This window comes from Apostichopus japonicus, chromosome 22, assembly GCF_037975245.1.
Source record: "Apostichopus japonicus isolate 1M-3 chromosome 22, ASM3797524v1, whole genome shotgun sequence".
Lineage (NCBI taxonomy): Eukaryota > Metazoa > Echinodermata > Holothuroidea > Aspidochirotida > Stichopodidae > Apostichopus > Apostichopus japonicus.
Genome location: NC_092582.1, coordinates 24,986,698 through 25,009,587, shown reverse-complemented (window position 1 = coordinate 25,009,587; position 22,890 = coordinate 24,986,698). Strand labels below are relative to the sequence as shown.

The 22,890-nt window shown below is 36.1% G+C and overlaps 1 protein-coding gene across 3 annotated transcripts in view; it reads right to left on the bottom strand.

Moving 5' to 3' along the window:
* The window catches only part of LOC139963626 (WD repeat-containing protein 31-like), a 65,755-nt gene that overhangs the window by 9,516 nt on the left and 33,349 nt on the right, over nt 1-22,890 (bottom strand). For all 3 annotated transcript variants that reach the window (XM_071964609.1, XM_071964608.1, XM_071964607.1), the window contains exons 4-8: nt 17,572-17,646; nt 5,940-6,090; nt 3,705-3,879; nt 2,488-2,629; nt 1,484-1,640 (exon numbers count right to left, since the gene is read on the bottom strand). In XM_071964609.1, coding sequence (XP_071820710.1) covers nt 1,484-1,640; nt 2,488-2,629; nt 3,705-3,879; nt 5,940-6,090; nt 17,572-17,646 — 700 coding nt within the window. The remainder of the gene's footprint in view (nt 1-1,483; nt 1,641-2,487; nt 2,630-3,704; nt 3,880-5,939; nt 6,091-17,571; nt 17,647-22,890) is intronic.

Sequence of the window (22,890 nt, the reverse complement as noted above, 5' to 3'; positions counted from 1 at the left end):
TTAGGCTGTTGTATAAGATATGATGCAGGAGCAACACAAACTAATATAACTATATCTATTGCTGATATAGTAAATATTGCAACAAAACTAATGCAAATGTGTTCACATGAGTCAAATGTTTCTACACTGATCTTCATGATTTTGTAGCCCTGCTACTATGCTTCATCTATTTGTCATTCTACAATTTTTAACATGCAAGTTGCACAAAAATAACAAAAATAATATGAACAGGATTGAAGTACTGTACAGGAAAGTGAAACTGAAAAAATCCCAGAGGGGCTTGTGAAAGACTTTCACTCCCTACAGAAAACTGAAGAACCAAATGTCAAATGAGAAATATATAAGAAAAACAACGAACAAAGGAATTCAAGACAGAAAGACAGAAACCAAAGCAAAGCAAACGAAACTTGTGAAGTGACGGACAAGTATGTATAGGCTCTGTACTCGTATTGGCAACAATGTACTCAGGCTAAAGTAAACTAAACTGTGTCAAATACTCTAAATAGCAGCTTCTTGGTTGGTTCTCGAATAATAACTACTTTATTGAGTTACGTACAGAGCAGGGGCCACATGGTCCAATTCACATGATCCGATCATGGTCCACATGGTCCAATCTCAGCAATATGGTACAAACATGACACAATTTTAACAAGGCCTCGACTGACGCCAAAGAATCAGCCATAGGTTACGTAATCAAAATTATAAGCAGTCAACCAAACAAACTTCCTCAAAAGCAAACTGTAGTTATGTCTGTGGTCTAGTTCCTCTCTGCACTAACTACCATTTGAACAGAAGCTGCAATTAATTTTGAAGTAACATTTCAATTGCCTGAATCTTCAAAATGAGTCTGTTCTTTTATAGAAAATAATAATATCAGCACTGGGACTAGACCTTACATAGTTCAACAGCAGCTCTGATGAAGGTAGCCAAGACTGTTTTGGCAAATATTTTGGCTGAATTTGTTCTTTTTATTGCTTGCTGAGTCTAATTACCAGCTAACAACATGTTTTGGGGTGGGGAGTGGGGGGTGTAGTCCTATTATCTACTGCTAGTAACCTGGTGGGACATTGAAGATTGCATAGAAATGAAGCCAGTTGCCACAAAGATCTGATTTCTAATCTCACTTAGTCAGTTTGAATTGCAAGCTTATAGAAATAAAACATGCCTGCTTCAGCTAGGCTAGAGTTTTAAAGGAACATGGTCGTTTGGAATTTATCCTCCTTTTATGAAGTCTGGTTTGTGTCAAACTGTTTCGGGTACTGAAAGGCGTAACACTATATGCGCGACACAGCGAATCAATTATTATGATACGTACGGTACACTTGACAACGACTGCTGGAAGATTAACAGGACAAAGATGAATCTACAGCCTATCACATACTCACAGGGAACTAGTGACAATCTCACAACATACAATAGAGTGTAGGCTTAGTGAATAACTATCAACATGTCTATAGGCAATGTCATAGGTCACTAGACTTACTGCAAGTAGATTGTTCCCACACTTTCACTGTTCCATCCATCGAAGATGTCGCTATAAGTTCGACAGATTCTTTCCAGGGAAGGAAATAACAAGCTGAAACAGTTTCCTCGTGCCCCCAGTATTCATTGACTAGCTTAGTGGTTCTCATATCCCATAGCTGTTGAAAAACCATATTGTTAATGTCAAGTTCATGGCAGATATGAAACATCTGTCTACATATGTGACCATTAGCAGAGTTCCCAAATGGAATTTTAAAACTAGGTAACTGTTGACTTAGCGTTGTGGTCCCTCATAGCTGACAGCTATAGAGAGAGTACCATGGAAGGGTCATTGCCACAACATATAAAACATACATTTGTGGAGAATGTCCAGGGGATTTCTCATACAATATTTCAAAATTTTAAACGACAAATCAAGATTCAAATATAATAATAATAATAATTTATTCTTATATAGCGCCTTACATCAAAAGAATGATCTCAAAGCACTTCACAGAATCGCATAAAAAAATATAACTTAAAAATATTACAGCTTAAAAATATTACAGTCTAAAAATATTGCATCCTAAGAATTACAGAAAAAAAAAACTTAAGAATAATGATTAAAAACAATAAAATTCAGAAATTAAAGACGAGGGCAATAAAATATGACAGCATACAATAACACTAAAGTACTAAACTATTACAGCCGAAAATTAGCAACAATAAGACTATCAAACATAAATAGAAAAAAAAAAAGATTCATAGAGACTTTGAACATTATTTTGACAAGAAAAAGGGGAAATGTTTTGAAGATAACTTACACTTTCCTAAATGTTGCAGCCAGATACATTCATAACACAAAATTAAACAAAAAATTAAAGGTAGCAAAGTTTTTAAGTTAATCACACTGAAATAGAATATATTTAAGATTTATACCCTACCAATAAAATAGTATGATTTATTTGTGAAAAACATCATCAAATTGATGACTTAAATCAAAATCTGGGATTTGTAGGCTCTTACCGTGACTTCACATCCTTGGCCATTAAACCCATTACTGCTGGAGAGTATATAATTACCATCTTCGCTAACATCACAGTGACTCTGTATGTATTGTTTCTTAGGAAACACGATCGACTCTTGTAGCGTCCTGGTATCCCAGATTCTGAAAGTTAAACAGAATTCAGAGTAAATTTGGTAAGCAGTTTGTATTTAAAGTAATTAAAAATGCCTGAAATACTGATTACCTGTCTCAGAAAACTGTTGTACACTATCTGTACTAAATACACACATTATTGGCAAGCACTGATCATGCCTTGGGACTTCCAATGAAAGCGATGATCAATTCAACCTATTATAGTCTACTGCCCTCTAATTTATATTGTCTACAGTGTTTAGCAGTGTAGGACACATAATGATATTCAATCCTCTAAATGTTCACAATTTCAATAATTCTTCAAATCTTGTTTGCATTACCAGTATCCCCAATTTTGGCCTTAAAAAAAAAAAAAAAAAAATTTTTATCAATGTAATTTCTGCATACTATGACTCTTCAAAGTAATTATAGCTGAGGTAAACTATTTCTGAGGTTGGGTGTTAAAGTGATTGTTGATGTTTGAGCATAAGTGACCAATATTGTTAACTTTCTAGCATATTTGGTGGCCATAAACCTCAAATGACCTCAAAGGCGATTCCACAATTTGATTGCTCAAACTGTAACATACTGCCCTCTATAGACCAACTGTTACCCAACACAGGTACAAGTTGGTCAAACCACTTGACCTTGCTCATCAAGAGAAGATGAACCGAGGGTGCGGATGGAGTCACATCAAATGTACCTCACCTTAAAAAGTAAACAGAGGCTCAGGGTCTCCAAATAGTGACTTCTAACAGCAGGTCGGAGAATAAGACAGGCTGAGGTGTAGCATGTTACATCAATGATCCTCACTATGGTGGCCAATCTGTACAGGTCTGATGAAGAAAGGCTTAGCAAAGACAGGCTGAGGGGCAACTGGAGTTACCCTCATCCCATCTCCCCCCCCCACACTATACCTCACCAATAAAGTCACTGGGCCTCAATACAGAGACCACTATGTACAGGTCTTATGAAGACACAGCTAACATTCGACAGCAACCAACTCTGAACCCTTAAGCTCTATAAAACAAACCATAACTCATTCCTAATTTCTGTTTTCTGGTATCAAGTTGGTCATGAATTTCCAGTCCTGAGAGTGTTATACCTGACGGATTTATCTTCACTGGTCTGAGCCACTGCAGGCTGTCCGTGGGCCCAACAAATGTGTGTGACCAGATTCCTAGTCTTGCCACTCTGCTTGATACAGTCCCCAGTCTCCACATCCCAGAGGTGTACAAAGTTATCGCGAGACCCCGTACACAGCTTCTTTCCAGCAGAATCTGTGGTGGTAAAAGAAGGATCATCTAATGCGGTTTAATGTGCTAATCGACTGGCCAGAAGATACAATTATTAATGCCGTCATTGTAGATGCAAGTGTGACTATTTTAGGCTGCATTAATTGATTTTAAACACTTTCAAATCAGTTTCCTAGAAGTATAATTCAGCAATTCATTCCCGTCAGGTAATCGGGACGGGGAATTCAAACTGGTTTATATGATTGAACATTTTCGTTGTCATGGTATTCTATCATGAACAAGTTTGACGTTTGACAGACAGGCTGTGTACATTCATAAAACAACTTTATACAGTAGCCATGGCAACCAACCTACAATACCATCCATCTGTAACCTACAATACCATCCATCTACAGCTGAATCATGCATACACATGGAGAATTCCTGCATTCATTTGGGGATATTTACATAACAGTGTACAGATAACCAGTATGCAAAATGCATTCAGGTTGCCATGACTTCATTACACTAGACTTCTGCTTTGTTCACCAGAAATAGCTCTTGTAATATCAATGTCCTGAACAACTACTTTGATGTACAATTCCATCCATCATGATCATGTGATCATCAACCACCTATCAGCTATTACTTGGTTTCCCTTTCCAACTGTGAAAAGTCATGAATATTCGTATTAATTTGTCACGTTTCAAATTTACAATCCACACAGAGCTGGCGGCTACTGCATTACTGAGCCAAACCTCACCTGGTTTTCACATACATCTGAATATATATTCTGAAGAGTACACAGTACATGCAATAAACATTCAACAAAGCAGGCTCCAAAAGCAGGACTTAATCAAAAGCCTTTATCCGGTTGCCATGAGAACCAGCCTTTGCAACAATTATCCTATAAACCTTGCTTACAATCAAGCCTTCAGATTGTTCCAAGTTTTATCTCAATCACAACAAAGTGAACAAGTATTGAATTAACTCAACAACAACTGTTTCTGGCTGAGTTAATTACGACGATTGTAAACAGATCAACTAATACATCATCTCTGACTTAATAATTGTCCATGAAGAACACTACTGTAGCTCCTCAGCGAAAGTATTGTTATCAGTTGACAATGACATATGCAATATTTCCATGTAACTTAAAAGTTTCCATTCCAACAAAAGTTTCCATTCTAACAACAAATTTAAAAAAAACCGACTACGAGAAATAGATCTAAAAAGATTGTAACAGGGTTTTTGCTAATCGAATCACACTGACAAATGTTTCCCTTTTCCTGTTTTATCTGGAAGTAATTATTTTCAAGCGCGCACGATAAAAACCACCTAACAAACAAAATAAACCAGAGCACCAATGCAGTTTGACGTTAGCAGACAGAAGCTAACTAAGAGCACAAATGCATATGGTAGGAGAAGGGATTAAAATTGTTGACATCTGCATACAGGATTCAACCTGTACCATGACTATAGATCTTGGTTCATTAATTCTGCAAGATTTCAGCATATCACTTGGGAAAAGGGGTACTTTGCTACAGGACCTACAAAACGAAGCGTGCTCCAAAAATTTTGGCACAAAATTTGTTTTGCTTTAACAAGAGGTAGTACTTTTAATTTTCAACTTTCCAAAATTAAAACGCACAGTGCTGGGTCTTTTTATTATAATGCAATTAAAAACTGGAACAGGCTACCTGAAAACATAAAATCCATCCTGCTGAAATACAATTTAAAAAAAAATGCCAAAGCCTACCTTTTAAATCATAATCATATGAATTGTCTAGCTTGTAAATATCTTTCTTGCTTTTTATTTTTTACAGTGTTTGTATGCATGTTTTAGATGTTTTAATAGTAAATTTCTTATCTTATGTAGTTTTAAGGTTATAAGGACCCCTTTGGAAATAAGACTTTAGCTTAAAGGGTTATTCTTGGCATGTTACTTTCTTTTTGATGCATTTAAGTATATTTCCATCTTGTATTTTAAATGTTTCTCTATATGTGCAATTTTTTTGTATGTAGATGAAGAATGATAATATGCTGAATAAAATCAAATCAAATCAAGTCATCTCTGTTGTTTCAGTAGCATTGGTTCCACTTACCAACTGCTATACCAGTGACTATGAGACCGTGGCCGAGATAACTCTGAGCGGGCTGCGATGTTCCTACTCCTCCTTCTGGACGTTTCCACATCCGAGCAGTTTTATCTCTAGATGCACTGAATGCTGCCTGAATGGGCTCACTGTAGGTCACCTACAAACAGGAAGCAGATATGAGGAAAATGTCTGAGTAGGGAGATGTGTGTGTAGAGACATTGAAACGATGTATGATTACAATGAAGACTTATAAGCTGATAGATCAGGCTATAAAATAAAATGAGATATATTAGCTGCTGGTTAAGTAACCAATGAAGTGATAGCAATAGTATCTTCCAAACATCTACAGCAGTTGTGCCTAGAAATTGGAAACAAATGAAGTGTATTGCGATCTAGCGATAATCAGACAACTGGTCTAGTTGTCAAATGAAGTTCTCCAGAAGGGAAGTGCACATGCATTATATTGGCACACATAACAGAAGGCTGTTATTTCCATCCTTACTGAACAATTGCCAACGCAGGAAAGTATTGCTCAGGGTTTGCATTACAGTAGCAGAGTGATTGCGCGAATCATGCAAACAGCTCTCACAATCCCGCATAAACTTTGAAGCAGTCCCGGATGGTTGCGCTCATTTACTGGGAACTTTTCGCACAGTTACTGACGAAGAACTGCCGAGCTCCACTAAACAATTTCAGTACCAGCGACAATAAACTAAAATCCATACATTTTACAGAAATATCATGTTTTCAGAAAAGTGTTCATCTAAATTAAAAATATATTGATCACAGCTCACCGAAAAACCTGTTTTATTCATTCAAATTATCAATAACGTAAATGTCTCGTATCTACGTAGCTCTCCTATGCATACAAAGCTTTATTACCTAGCCTAGCCTAAACCTACTGCTGTCTGCTGGCTGGTAGTCATGTTGTCACTTGCAATGAATGACCCAGGTCTGCAAGTCTGCATGACCTTTACAATTAAACTTCATATGCCAGTCATCTTCTCCAACTACTCCACTCTTGACCATTTGTAAACAAAGTTTCAGTGTTTGATGTATGGAGCGACTGCGTGGTTAACCTGACCGCCTAAGCCTATGTATATTGTCAGCTGCTCTGTAACATTAAAAGTTGTAAATTGTAACTGTCGTCTGCCCGTCGTCTGCACGACAGACCTACAAGTTTGTACCGCTCGTTTCTAAAAAACCTTGGGATTTTCATCAGTGTACGTTCTGATGTGAACAAATCTATGTCAAATCTTTGTCATTTGTCGAACAAACTTCGAACGGGGGTGAAGGTTAGTTCTGAAGAAGATAGGGTTGCACACGAAGATGTGCCTAGTAGTAGTACGAGTACGAGTCCTAGTAACAGTATTGTGAATACTGGAGGTGAACCTTGGCCTAGTAATGTCGAACAAACGAAGCCTAAGCTTAAATGGAAGAGATCTTTTAAACATTCTAAAATATGGCCATGGTAAGAAGTAAGTGAAGTTAGCCTTGAAGAGCTAACAGGAAGAGAGCACGGAATAATTTGGCAAGTTTTTCAAGGAAGCATGTCAATCTGATACAGGTGTTTGGATCAGCCAATGCTCAACTGATTTTAAAACCAGTGCGGTGGCATGCAGCATCACGAAAGCATACTAATGCTGTAACACACAGGAGAACAAGCAGGAATGAGCCACCTCGCAAGACAATTGAGGTTCAATACAACTTAAAGGCAACAACACATGACATGGGAGATTTGGCAGCGTCTCTCTGTTTGGTTAGATTTACAAGAGTATTCTATTCTTATCCTCTAACTGTGTCTGAAATAGAGTAAAGTGTTTAATATTAATACAAGAAGAAAATTCTAGTGTTTTGTTTTGTTTTTTTCTTCATGAATATGGATATGTTATGAAAACCTCCAGCATCTTACAAAAAACATGTTGAATACAATTCTCTACCAAAATTCTAAAATCCCTACCAAAAAAAACGTTGAGGTAGGGAATATCTACCAAAAATCCCAAAGCTAGCAAAGCCCGGTTTTGCTAACCTGAGAAAATCATCATTGTTATCATCATCATCTAATTAATTTTTTTTTTACGAAAGACTGGCTTAATAACACTATAACCCCCCCCCCCCACACCCCTGGTATAGTCAGTACAATGCAGTGAGTGAAGCATTGCAGACTATGTGTGTCAACGTTTATTCCTTTTATGATTGTTAGTAATTTTGTTCCAACTACATTTTCCTTTATATTGTAGCTTCTTGGGTTGATCTTAAAGTGAATTTGATGTTTATTAAAATACAAAAATCCACCTAGATAAAGGTCACAGACGACTGGTTGAATTTCGAACAGTACTTAACTAAAAGTCAAAATTCTTGATTTCCACTTAATGCTCAACCTATACGTGTGTGATTACCATGAAAGAGAGTCTATGCCGCAAAACGTTCAGGACTCAATGGAATATATGAATAGACTGCATGTTGTACTTACTCAATAAAATTCATTTGGTAAGTTATAAAAGAAATATTAAAAGAGTGTCTTTGATTGCTCCATAGCAACCAAATGTTGCATACAGTCATTCTTGTTAGGCTCGGTATAAAAATTGGAATTTTGAAGACAAGAACCTGCTTTTAAAAGACACCATCATACAAACTTTTGAAGATGGTGGTGCATAAAACTTGTGCACGTGTTAAATATGATCCTCAAAAGCCAATTAGCATTATAGATAGGGTCACGTAATGTTACCAAACCATTGGTTCAAACATTATAGTGCTGATACAGTCTGACATACAGTGTTTTAGTTCAGGTTCGACAAAAACAAAATTCACCTTAAGAGAGGAGGATCAAGTGAAGTATACGTTCATTGATCTCTGTTTTTCAAATAATATCTTTCATATAAAGACAGAAACATTACTGTTTCATATAAATACAGAAACATTACTGTTTCATATAAAGACAGAAACATTACTGTTCCATATAAAGACAGAAACATTACTGTTTCATATAAAGACAGAAACATTACTGTTTCATATAAATACAGAAACATTACTGTTCATATAAAGACAGAAACATTACTGTTTCATATAAAGACAGAAACATTGCTGTTTCATATAAATACAGAAACATTACTGTTTGATATAAAGACAGAAACATTACTGTTTGATATAAAGACAGAGACATTGCTGTTTCATATAAAGACAGAAACATTGCTGTTTCATTTAAAGACAGAAACATTACTGTTTCATATAAAGACAGAAACATTACTGTTTCATATCAAGACAGAAACATTACTGTTTCATATAAAGACAGAAACATTACTGTTTCATATAAAGACAGAAACAATACTGTTTCATATAAAGACAGAAACATTACTGTTTGATATAAAGACAGAAACATTACTGTTTGATATAAAGACAGAAACATTACTGTTTGATATAAAGACAGAAACATTACTGTTTGATATAAAGACAGAAACATTACTGTTTGATATAAAGACAGAAACATTACTGTTTGATATAAAGACAGAAACATTACTGTTTCATATAAAGACAGAAACATTACTGTTTCATATAAAGACAGAAACATTACTGTTTCATATAAAGACAGAAACATTACTGTTTCATATAAAGACAGAAACATTACTGTTTCATATAAAGACAGAAACAATACTGTTTCATATAAAGACAGAAACATTACTGTTTCATATAAAGACAGAGACATTACTGTTTCATATAAAGACAGAAACATTACTGTTCCATATAAAGTCAGAGACATTACTGTTTCATATAAAGACAGAAACATTACTGTTCCATATAAAGACAGAAACATTACTGTTTCATATAAAGACAGAAACATTACTGTTTCATATAAAGACAGAGACATTACTGTTTCATATAAAGACAGAGACATTACTGTTCCATATAAAGACAGAGACATTACTGTTCCATATAAAGACAGAAACATTACTGTTTCATATAAAGACAGAAACATTACTGTTCCATATAAAGACAGAGACATTACTGTTTCATATAAAGACAGAGACATTACTGTTTCATATAAAGACAGAAATATTACTGTTTCATATAAAGACAGAAACATTACTGTTTCATATAAAGACAGAAACATTACTGTTTCATATAAAGACAGAAACATTACTGTTTCATATAAAGACAGAAACATTACTGTTTCATATAAAGACAGAAACATTACTGTTTCATATAAAGACAGAAACATTACTGTTTCATATAAAGACAGAAACATTACTGTTCCATATAAAGACAGAGACATTACTGTTTCATTTAAAGAAAGAGACATTACTGTTTCATATAAAGAGAGAAACATTACTGTTCCATATAAAGACAGAAACATTACTGTTGCATTTAAAGACAGAAACATTACTGTTTCATATAAAGACAGAAACATTACTGTTTCATATCAAGACAGAAACATTACTGTTTCATATAAAGACAGAAACATTACTGTTCCATATAAAGACAGAAACATTACTGTTTCATATAAAGACAGAAACATTACTGTTTCATATAAAGACAGAAACATTACTGTTTCATATAAAGACAGAAACATTACTGTTTCATATAAAGACAGAAACATTACTGTTCCATATAAAGACAGAAACATTACTGTTTCATATAAAGACAGAAACATTACTGTTTCATATAAAGACAGAAACATCACTGTGGAGTAACTGGTAAAGATCACACTGAGGCAAAAAAGAAATGATTAAACTGAAAATGAATTTTTAACAATGGCCCTCCTAATATAATGCTGTTGTAGTATCACATGTATCATTGTGTATCCACTATTTATGCAATAAGCAACTTGGTTTATTTACTTATTTCAAATTCAAAATTCATCAATAAGAGATTCTCTAAGAAATAACTTACAATTAGCCGACTATAAAGTAGAGGCTTTATTCTTTACTATCAATGGATGAATTCAACACATCTAGCTACCTGCACATGCCTCTAAAATGGTAACCTTATTTACAATGAACTCCAGCTTAAGTTTGACACAAAACTCCTCACACAGGTCTACCCATTTGCTTCAATCCATCAATCAGATTCAAAATTAATCAAGAGGAATGAATTCCCTTCTGGTGACATAACTTGGAGTAAGTAATTAATCGCCACTTTGCTATCAATGAAATCTAGCTACCTGCATTTGCCTCTAATGGTAACATTACAGTATATACTGTACAATGTACACCCTCTTGTTTCACACAGTCGTAAAAGTTGTACATTAAACATGTCAAACATTAAACAGGTAAAACTAGAGAGGGTTTTTTCCGTCGCAAAGTTAAATGTTCAAGGTTTCTCTATCCTGACAGGTTTGATTAGCATTCCAAGTGGAAACACTTCGCAGGAAATATTGCCCTCCGCCCTTAATCTGTGACCGTTAATATTTATGTCTGACAGATGCTATTGCTAGATACTGGTTATTCCTATCTTTGAAACCCACTGCTGACAGAATCCATTTTAGAAAATGAATTTTGGGCTAATCATCTTTAAAATGTAACTTCTTCTCATAGGTACAAGATAAATGCAAAACGGAATACCCTTTTCTTGTCCTGTTGCACTTTCCCCTCTCTCCATCAAACCTTCCTCCCTCGCTGACCCTCGCTGACCCTCCCTGAAAAATTGAAATGTAACTTATCTATATCGGAAACTTATTTAGGTTGACTTCTGGTCAGGAAAAAATAACAATCAGAGTTTGTTTCCCAAAGGGGTGCTTTCTATTTTCCTTTACAAAGGCAATTCCTTCATAGGGTACGGAGAGGTTGAAAGTGTTTCGTAGACAATCACCCCCATAGAAACATATCATGTGTTTATGGGTTGGCATTTCTTTGAGTCTTTCATGTGAATCATGTTTTTATGGCCTGTTCTTTTTTTTTTGGAATTTGCATATAAATAAACAAACGTAACCATACTATTTGTGTAGATTAAACAAATATTGGAAGTAATAAACATTGTTCCCTTTTTTTATTTATTCATATTTATCCCTTTTTGCAAGCATTTCTTGAAGCAGTTGTTTAGTGATCAGTCGCTGTTTCCCATGTCTCGACTGACTGTATTATAATCAGAGTGTGATTAATGACACCAAGGAACCTTAAAACATAACTGCGTAGCCCACAGAGTGATTTTACACATATTCAAAATGGCAGCCCCCATTTTAACCCTTCATGCTAGATTCAGTATTCATCCTGCATTATCTATCTTTATATATCTAGTGTACTACAGCTGGTCATTCTCACAGTCATTCTGATTTTACTTTTGTACAAACCACAGAATAATTTAGGGCTTCCATGTTGTCTAGCAGTTTTGAGCTTTATGAATGTTTTGGCTCATAAAAGTATACTGAGGGAACCTATTATTTTGTTTAAAAAAACAAATATAATTTTTTTTTTTTTGGCATTTTTGCATTGAACATATAGCAAAGATGTTATATGCGTTACACCACATTAAATTATTCTCTGATAGTCATGTATTTAGCAACCTGCTTGCACCTGATACGTAGAACCTGCCGAGATCAAACACTGATTTCCCTTGATACGTGTTAAAACCCGTCTTTCCTTTTTGAATCCTATCACATAAGTGTTTTGCCTGTACTGAATGTTGCCATTTTGCTAATTCGGCCTATAGAGCACACAGATCTATATATTTTTTGGCAGTGTACATCACTTATAGAAAAAAAAATTAAATAAAATACGGGGTAAGGGAAGGAGAAAAGAAAAGAAAAAAACAAACATGACAGTTTTCCGTAGGGAATGAACAACTTTCCTTTTTTTTTTTTTTAACATCGAGGCAAACTTCCGAATATTATTATCATCTGCATGTGAATGTTCCGACGGCTGGCGAACTGACTGATTTCAACTAGAGGCAATTCTTAACTCCTTGACGATCGGCACACTTACGTACAGGTGCTGCAAAGTGTCCTTAAGAGGCCTCTGACATTTACAAATGGATCTGAAATAACAGCCCAGAAGAATGTCAATCGTACGATTAATTTGTCTTCACAGACCTCGAGCACGGCGAGTACCATTTTGAATTGGTTTACTTTACCCACAATGCCTTAGGAGAAGCACATTTTTTGTTGTCGTTGTGATCTTAGTAGAACGGTTGACGGTGTAGCCGTCCAATGACCTAACAGAGAAATGATCGACATGATTTGCAAGCGCATGTTAGGCTATTCATTTTAAATGGTGTCTCGAGGTTATAATAGCCATCCAGTTTGTAAGGAGTGTTTAGGTTGTCTGAGAATTAATTATAAATTTCACAAACTACTTAAAAGTTCCAATACAGGTGAGCTGGTATCCTCCATTTGACTTCTAAGATACAAATGATGAGCAAGGTGGAATGCAGTGGTTTTCATATGAGCAGTAGACACTAAAATACTGCCAAAATGCTACAAAATCAACTACTGAAAGGAAGATATATTCAAACTAAACTATGCATTTTTAAAGGTAATTTAACATCAAAGCAATTTTGGAAAACAGAAGAAGCAAAGGACATGATACAGTGTATATATCTGTACAATAGGATAATTCTAAAAAGTGTCAGTGGTGGGGGTATGCAAGAATAACATATCACTGAAAAGGTGAATACATTATCAGGTTAAAGGGTTCACTATATTATCACGTTTTGCTACGTCACTCATTAAATTTGTCCTGGAATTTAAACCACTTTAGATCTAAATCTCTGGAAATCATCTGAAGGATCAGGACCTCAAGGAAACTTGGTACTTTGGAAAGCTTTTAGGAAATTGAAGCTCGTTAAAACTAGACGATATAACACTTTTTAGACCTCTAGGAGGGTACAGTATGTTTACTGTTTACTCTACAAATTAAAAGAGACCTCAAAACTATCCTGACCTCTAATTTGCAATCATGATACTCTCCTTTTAAAGTCAAGGATTTAATTTATCTCTGTATTTTATGGCAAAATACAAGATAAATTTGGCACAGTGCCACACAAAATGCATACATGTGTAGCAGATGTGTACACACTAAACCAGCTCGGTTTGTTATCAGAACCCGAACGGATGACGTACCATATTTGATTTCGCCATTTCACTGTGGCCATCAGGTTTTCAGAGTCTGTCGGAAAGTAACCTTGTGTAAAAGTAAGTTGGCCTGACGTTTCGATCCTAGCAGGATCTTCTTCAAAGGCTAAATGACAAGTAACAGAAGGGACAAAAACACATACATTTTGTACTTTGTAAAAACACATACATTCTGTATTTTGTGTGTGTTTTTGTCCCTTCTGTTACTGTTACTTGTCATTTAGCCTTTGAAGAAGATCCTGCTAGGATCGAAATGTCAGGCCAACTTACTTTTACACATTCTCCTACACAGGCTCTCTAGTGGATAAGCAGTTTGCTAATACTGTAGTTTTATTTTATTTGGAAAGTAACCTTATCAATGACACAACCACCTTTGCCCTTGAAATTCCCAAAGTTGCTTAGACTTCAACATTTCAAGAGTTAGCTTTGTTCAATATCAACAAAGTATTATTAGCACAAGTCTACAAGGTTTTCAGAAAACTGTCCCCTAAATTATCGTGAGAACAGCTCGAATGCCTCAAAGATTTTATTCAGGATTTATGCTTTCATTGCTTTCCAATTGACACACTGTCACGAAAATGGAGGACGTTTCGCCTTAATTTGCCAATTGAAAATTGCGCCATCTTACTGTACCTGTAACATTTTATACCATGCCCGTAAACCATGCCCCTTCTCCCCTACCCCAATGCCCTCAAATTTACATCATACTGTACCTTGGAAGTGAAAGATTCACTGGTGACCAGACTGACCACAAATTTGACAAATTCCAGTGATATGATATCGACTGTTTCTGGTTATTCATTTAGCATCGTAAGTGGCTAACAGCCCTTACGATATGACACCAGATTTATGCAGTTGAGCAATCAACCAATGTTCAGATAAAATCTGATAACAATCTTGAACCACTTAATGAGCACTACTTCAAGTCTGGAAGGTACCAAACACACACGGATAAAACCAAGTCCTTCGAGAAAACCGGTCTGGGCACTTTGGCCTGGGAGAATGAGAAGGAGGGGCTTTGACCGGAAGTAGTAGCCGGTCATAGAGGGAATACAGTGTTGAAACAGTGACCCATTCACTCTGGGCACACCTTAAAAGTGAATGTGCAAAGGTTGTGAGGAGACAGGTAAGCGAGAAATGAAATTATAGTCGCTAACATTCCTAACTATATGAAATCTGATATTAAGCAGTCTAACAATAAACCCGTGTAAAAGTAAGTTCCAAACCTTGTCATTTAGCCTTTGAAGAAGATCCTGCTAGGATAGAAACGTCAGGCCAACTTACTTTTACACATTCTCCTACACAGGCTCTCTAGTGGATAAGCAGTTTGCTAACAGTTTTATTTTATTTTGTTAGCAATAAACCCAACTGATTAAAAAAAGTACTTAACAGCACTTTAAATAAATATGCTCCATTAATATTCGCCAAGAAACTTGGCAAGTACTGTTTTCACAAATGCGATATTTATACTTCTGCGCTTGTCTTGCCTCACTTATACTACTTTGTGACACAGTCTTCGAATGTGCATTCATTGGGGGGGGGGGGTGGATGGGGCTGAATCTGGTGTTCCTGGAGTCGGGTTTTATCATGAGAATCAACACCAAGGTCTCCAACTATACCAAAAATGTGTAAAAATTACAAAAAATATGTAAACTCTATAAATATCTTGACAAAGATTCTGACTGCTGATTGCAGTACCTCCCAAGACATTCATGTTGAAAAAAGAAACTGACATTTCCAACCCCTTCAGAAGAATGAAATGTTTTCCACTGAAGTAGTATTTTGGGAGAGAGATATCTTGTTATCTCAAGTAAGGTAACAATTTTCTTTACGAAATCGACAGAGGAAAAGGCAGGCGATGAAAAACTTGCGGATTAAATTTCTGAGAGCTCCTTTTCCCTAATCATCTTGGGTTTTAGTCAGGGAAGTTTTCCCCCCTTTTTTTTCCTCTCCCTTTTTTTTACCACTTGAAAGAGGACACCCATTCTTCTAGTTTAGCTTCCTCTGTGCAATCACATTCCCAAAAGGAATTTGATTATATGGCAGATGCAGAAACAACTTCTGTTTGTAGGTTTACACTTTCACGAGATGACAAACGGATGGAGATTAAACGGTGAGGTTGCTACAGGTAAATTTCTGAGATGTGTATTCCCTACTGATGATTATGTCAGGTAGAAATACCTTAAAAATGATTGTCTTTTTTCTTTCTCTGTTTTTGCCTGTGTTGGTTTAGGTCTAGGTTTAGAAAAGTTTGTTCAAGAGTTTGATCCAAATTTTCCAAACCTTCTCTGAGCATTACTTAAAAGATGACAGTAAACACACTAAGACTCCTCTCATAGATTTCAATTTTGCTCAAACAATGTTCTTTTTTCTCACAAAATGAGAGTTAAAAGAGGTCCAAGTTTTAACCAATAACTCAACTGAGCTTCAACACACTGATTGACCTGACACTTGTTACAGTATCAACATTTTAAAAACAACTTTCAAGTATTTTCAAATTCTCATCTTTGACAAATTTACAGTTCTACTACTGAATGTGAAATGAACAGAGCTGGGTGGTGGGGGGGAGGGTAGGGAGGGAGGGAGGGAGGGTGGAAGGTACAGGAACATACTGTCTGTTGACTTTTGAGGTTACTTTAATAGACCCATAAACTACTGGCCGTTGCTACAAGGAACTAGGGTACAAATACTCAGAATGTTGCTAAATTACATACACTTTGTGTGATATGAATTTTTCCAATGTGCGCAAATGAAGTAAATTATCCACTTCCTCAGTGTGTTTGAACCAAAGTGCAAATCTCCACCTACAATGTAACGGCATGTCTATATCTCAATGACAATCATCTGAGCAAGATGACTATAAATATGCAAAGATTTGTTTTGTCATATATTGGTTAAGTCAATTTAAGGTAAATACATAGCTTACAGTAGCTGTACAGTAGCTGTACACAGTAGCTTTCAAGGTGAGGTTCATACACCTACTGTATACTGCAGTTGCTCGTAAAGATACAGGGATTTGCTCACGCTAGGTGGCAGCAGCACTCAGCAGTTCTGGATTCCGACCAGCACAAACAGTATTTGAGACATTCCCACTCAGAGCTATTTTTGAAGATTTTTTTTTTTTTAATATTTTTTTTTTTTTAATATTACCATACTATTATGGGTGAATAATTGGCATAGACATTAGCTCCAGAATAGCAAATTTCATTTACATTTTTTCCAATGTGAGGGGACACCCCATCCCTCAGACCCCTCCCCCAGGACGTGGACTACACAACCATGCAAATCCGCTCTGCACTCAAAATGTTCCTGAGCACATCCCTGAACATGGATATTGAAATGAATTAATGAAAATGGAAATAAAACCCCGATAGAGAACAGCAGTCAAATATGATGAAGTTAATATGACTGGCAATATGTTGGTTCATACTTTGGCAACATCTACTGAATATTCAACATTTTTCAAGTTCATATCAATTAGATGCAATGCTATATATATATATATATTGCTGTGAAATTTCTCAGGGTTAATTGTTTACTTCAAGTCATTTAGGTTAAACAATGGACAACATTCACCTTTGTAATTTCCCTCTCGTGCCCAGTCCATCTCTGTAACAGCTTTGTATTCTTCCAGTCATATAACACCAGAGTCTACGAAAAGAAAAACGAGGAAATGTAAAAAATTACAATCAGTTTAATACGAGACTATTGCCACAAGTATTTATATTTAATGGCCTGTTGCCATGGTGACAGCCAATATATAACTGTTGGAAATAATTTCTCCGCAGAATGTTGAAAAATGGAAGGGAAAACAAAAAACATTAAGAAACTTTCATCTACACCCTGTAGTCACCGTACACAAAACTTGAACTACAAAGTAAATAAAAACTTTACCAAGGACAAAGAAATCCCAATCATTTTTGATCAATCAAAATTTGACTGAATGCCATGGTAACCGAATGATATGGAAATTAAAAAGTCCAACTATAAATAGTACATGTATAACTTACTATGACATTTGAATGTGTGCTCCAAGAATACATGTAATAGATTGGGAAACATTTATTTGCTTTGTAATTGAGTGATTAAAGCTCTTGGAAATTGGGTGAACTGCAATTTATATATATGTATGCATGTTTGCTACAGCAGAACCCTATCCATAGCAGACTTGTCTAGTTAATGTGTCAAGAGCTGAACTTATTCCAAAACTTATTGGGTTTGGATATTTACCAGTGACAAGCTTACTGTACCTATCTCCTCACTACTGCATCACTCTCATTGTATTGTGTCTAACACTGTGTTATTGTTACTATCCCATTTAGATTCATTTGGCCTTCAGCAAGGATACAAGTGACGAGCTTACCTATCTCCTCACTACTGCATCACTCTCATTGTATTGTGTCTAACACTGTGTTATTGTTACTATCCCATTAAGATTCATTTGGCCTTCAGCAAGGAATTGAAAATATCAAGTAGTCTCACATTATGTTGTTTCAAGCAATGATTCTATTTTTGGCACATTTTAGTTTTCTAGACAATAGAAACTAAATTCAAGATATGTACTATGGCATTTGCATTGTATTCAAGTTTGGCGCCCTCAGTCTATCAGTTCAGCCTGGCAGAAAATCAAGCTTGTCCAAGTTTACTTATCATAGTCGGCCATAGCCTGAGGCTTCTTCCAGATACTATTCTGTACTATCCTCCAGATACAATCATACAAGGTATTTAGACTTACTGTAGCGGATATTGTACGTATATATTACTTGATAATTACAGATGAATTGTTTTCTTAGTATCCATCCTGGTAATTAATTAGGACAGTTTAGCATAAACTACGATATTTATTTATAGTATCTGGCATTTAAACTGCTCTAGCAAACACAACTTGTTAATAATAGGCCCATTAATCTTTTTTTTTCTAGTAGATCTATATAAACACTTTTAATCTTTGTCATTCAAAGCAGATTCCGATTGTTTACATGTAGAGGTGTCATTGCACAGATGCCTTTGTATAGCTTGACTAGCTTTGATTGGCTGGAAACAATCACTCTTACCTCACTCATCACACCTCCACATAAATCTCAAAACCGCTAAAATTAATTAGAAATGCATCATAGCAATGAGTCGGAAACATCATTAGAACACTTCCAGTTAAGATGTTACACTTTCTTAACAAACGACAGGTACATTAGCTTTCAAAAAATTCTACTTTTGAGTTTTATACCTTCTCTGATGGGTTGACCCGGAGGAGGTCAAGGAGGGTGCAATGCTACCATATTACCAGTTATTAGGCTACTAGGTAGACTGGCAGGTGCAGTAGTAGAGTCGTGACAAGCGCAGTAAATATTAACCTTTTGCAGAATTTGTATAAATTATACTTTTCAATCAATCAATAATTGTGGTCATTTGTGATTGGTAACAATCAATATGTTTTGAAGCTTGCATGGGTCAATCCACAAACTAACTTGTGTGGTTAAAGAACGGTACAGAACTCAATCAAACAATCATGTAAATCAATGAATCAGGATATTTATGTACATTTTATTGATATACTGTATACTGTACCTGCTGAATACCCTGTCCATATATTTATACACTCCAATCAACACAATGAAGTCTTAGAACTGCTAACTTTCCTGCACTTTTTCTGGCACTACTAATTTTAATTCTAGATTTAAGAGAAAAAGGTGGTCTCAAATTAATACATAGTTTGGTCTTATGAACGACTACACAGACACCATAAGGTAAATATAAAATACGTACTAAACAATGGTTACTACGCCTATCTATAGGTAAACATTTACATTTAGATAATTTACAATAGTTCATTAAATCATATTGCTTAATTACTGTACAATTTAGTGATCACCTATTTGATGCAATATGTGTTGCCTAGAAACAGACAGGTTAAAGAACGTCAGAAAGTGGACGCAATTTTTCCTACACACAGATTTTGTAATTATGTGCAGCTTATAACAAGTAAACAACGCCTCTACAATATGTGGAGCACTGTCCCTGCAAGATACCTTACTGTACTCTCAAAAAGTCTAAGTAAAATTCACCACAACTTCTGTAAAGCACATTTAAGTTGTACATAATTTGCATTTGACAGCAGCAGCTTCTGGCTGTTTGCTGTTAATGGCAAAAAAGAGAAAAGGAAGACAGATGATTGCTAAGCATCATTTAAATTGATCCATAGCAACCGAGTTTTTGCACTGTCATCTAGCTGTACCAAAAGGTAACGAGCAAGTCAAGGGATACATTGTATGCGCATGCTGATGCACAGGTATTGTACAGAGCTGTAATTTATTGTTTGTAATGTAATTCCGGCAGTGTGTCTCTGTCTGTTTGTATTTGTCCCTTCTGTCTGTCTGTATTTGTCCCTTGTGTCTGTCTGTTTGTATTTGTCCCTTGTCTGATTGTATTTGTCCCTCCTGTCTGTCTATTTGTATTTGTCCCTTCTGTCTGTTTGGATTTGTCCCTTCTGTCTGTTTGCATTTGTTCCTTCTGTCTGTCTGCTTGTATTTGTCCCTTCTGTCTGTCTGTTTGTATTTGTCCCTTCTGTCTGATTGTATTTGTCCCTCCTGTCTGTCTGTTTGTATTTGTCCCTTCTGTCTGATTGTATTTGTCCCTCCTGTCTGTCTGTTTGTATTTGTCCCTCCTGTCTGTCTGTTTGTATTTGTCCCTTCTGTCTGTCTGTTTGGATTTGTCCCTTCTGTCTGTCTGTTTGTATTTGTTCCTTCTGTGTTTGTTTGTATTTGTTCCTTCTGTCTGTCTGTTTGTATTTGTTCCTTCTGTCTGTCTGTTTGGATTTGTCCCTTCTGTCTGTCTGTATTTGTCCCTTCTGTCTGTCTGTATTTGTCCCTTCTGTCTGTCTGTTTGGATTTGTCCCTTCTGTCTGTCTGTTTGGATTTGTCCCTTCTGTCTGTTTGTATTTGTCCCTTCTGTCTGTCTGTATTTGTCCCTTCTGTCTGTCTGTATGTTTTTGTCCCTTCTGTATACTGTCACTCGTCATTCAGCCTCTGAAGAAGATCCTGCTAGGATCGAAACCTCAGGCCCTCTTACTTTTACACAGTCACTGTCTGTCTCAATACAAAGTATCACCAACCTCTAATAAGAAATATATACTTTAAACCTTACTACTAGGATTTAGCACCCCCAAAAAATGGTATACTCACATGCATGCAGTAACAGGAATGAACATAACTGTTCCTTAAAGATTATTAATTATCAGAAATGAATCAGACATATTGAACCACAAATATGGTACCACGGAAGTAGACCATATTCCAGTACAAAGCCGTTACATTCAAATGGCAGCTGTATATACTATCTAATATACAGTAGTAAAATATTTGTCTCTTTTATCTCTTTTTTTCCCCTTTTTTTGTGGAAAATTAGCTGATAAGTACATGTGACATTCCTGGTAAATAAAATACATCCCGCACAGCAAAACCAATTACTTTGATCGATCAAGAGATCTTTTATCGGCTTTTACGACCAAGAAATTTATTACTAATTTCTTGAGGGAACTTTTCTCAAAATTTGTACATTCACATTCAGGTAGAAAACTTGGACAAGATTGGAAAAGAGATCGTTGTGAATATAGCTTCTATAATGTACAGTAACTGTGTGTAATGGAAGCACAAGTTTTCAGGCACATTTTAATAATTTTATTTGTTATAATATATTTACATTTACAGGCTCAAATTTAATGGTCGTCCGATCGTCGGAGACTACCAAAAATCACTTCGGGAAACCTAAATCCCTGCTTAGGTTGTCCGACTGACGACTAGCTTATTTGCCGTATGTGTTCAACACTTCGAACAAAACTTGGAAAATCCCTATTCTTTAAAATAAAAATCAGCCCAGAACACAATTACAGTAGCTTGATGGTATCGCCATCACTTCATATTAGAAACAACGTAAGACACAAATCACATTTTTTTTTTTTTTTTTCCGTAATGAGGGGAGAATCCTACACTTCAGCTGCTATGCATGCACTAATAGGGTATGTACAGTACTGTGTACTTGATATAGTACAGAGTACAGACCCTGGTGGCAGCGACCATGCTCACGAACGTATGACAAGCTAGCTGGAGTACAATGTCTATGCAGTGGTGCTACTGTACGTATACTGTGCATGTGGGAATACCGCATGTTCATTTATGTTGCTGCAATGTATGTGAGTATACCCTGGGCTTACCCTCTGTCTCTGGGAATGATCGGAAACGAATTTGGACATCATTGTTCACTACCAGAGAATTCCCACAACCCAACATTAATATCATGAACAGTGTTATAGTCACATAACATGGCTATAACTCTACACTACAGTTTTGTCCAACATTTGCCGATCTCCGTAATGCAGGCGTCACACTGTCGCGAAATTGACACCAGATGGCCATACGAATATGGAATTTTGAATTTCGCACGAAGATAGCCCCGAACTTGGTCAACAGCCAATCAACAGCCGAAGCAAGTACGATGCCTACAGAATGTCACACGATGGCACCCGAACCACACACGAAGGCAACACGAAGATGTGCATTTCTAATTAAGTAGTTTACCCGCAGGACACACGAATGCCACACGAAGGCCACACGATGGCTACACGACTACGTATTGATAAGTACATTGTCGAATGCTAGAAAGGCAAATAGCAAGAAATGACAAAGTGAAATCAAATAATGCTTTGTTATTGTAAGAGGAGGTGCTGGGCCTGTAAGAAGTGCTCATCATGTTCTCTGAGGTACATCAAAACAAGCAATGCTGCTGCTTTCTTTTTCCTGGTTGTCTCATCACCAAAGTATGCCATTCTGCAGGAACTGAATTGTGGTTAGTTGGGATTGTGATTGTAGCTTTGGGAGTTACACATGCCTCTACTCTGTAGAG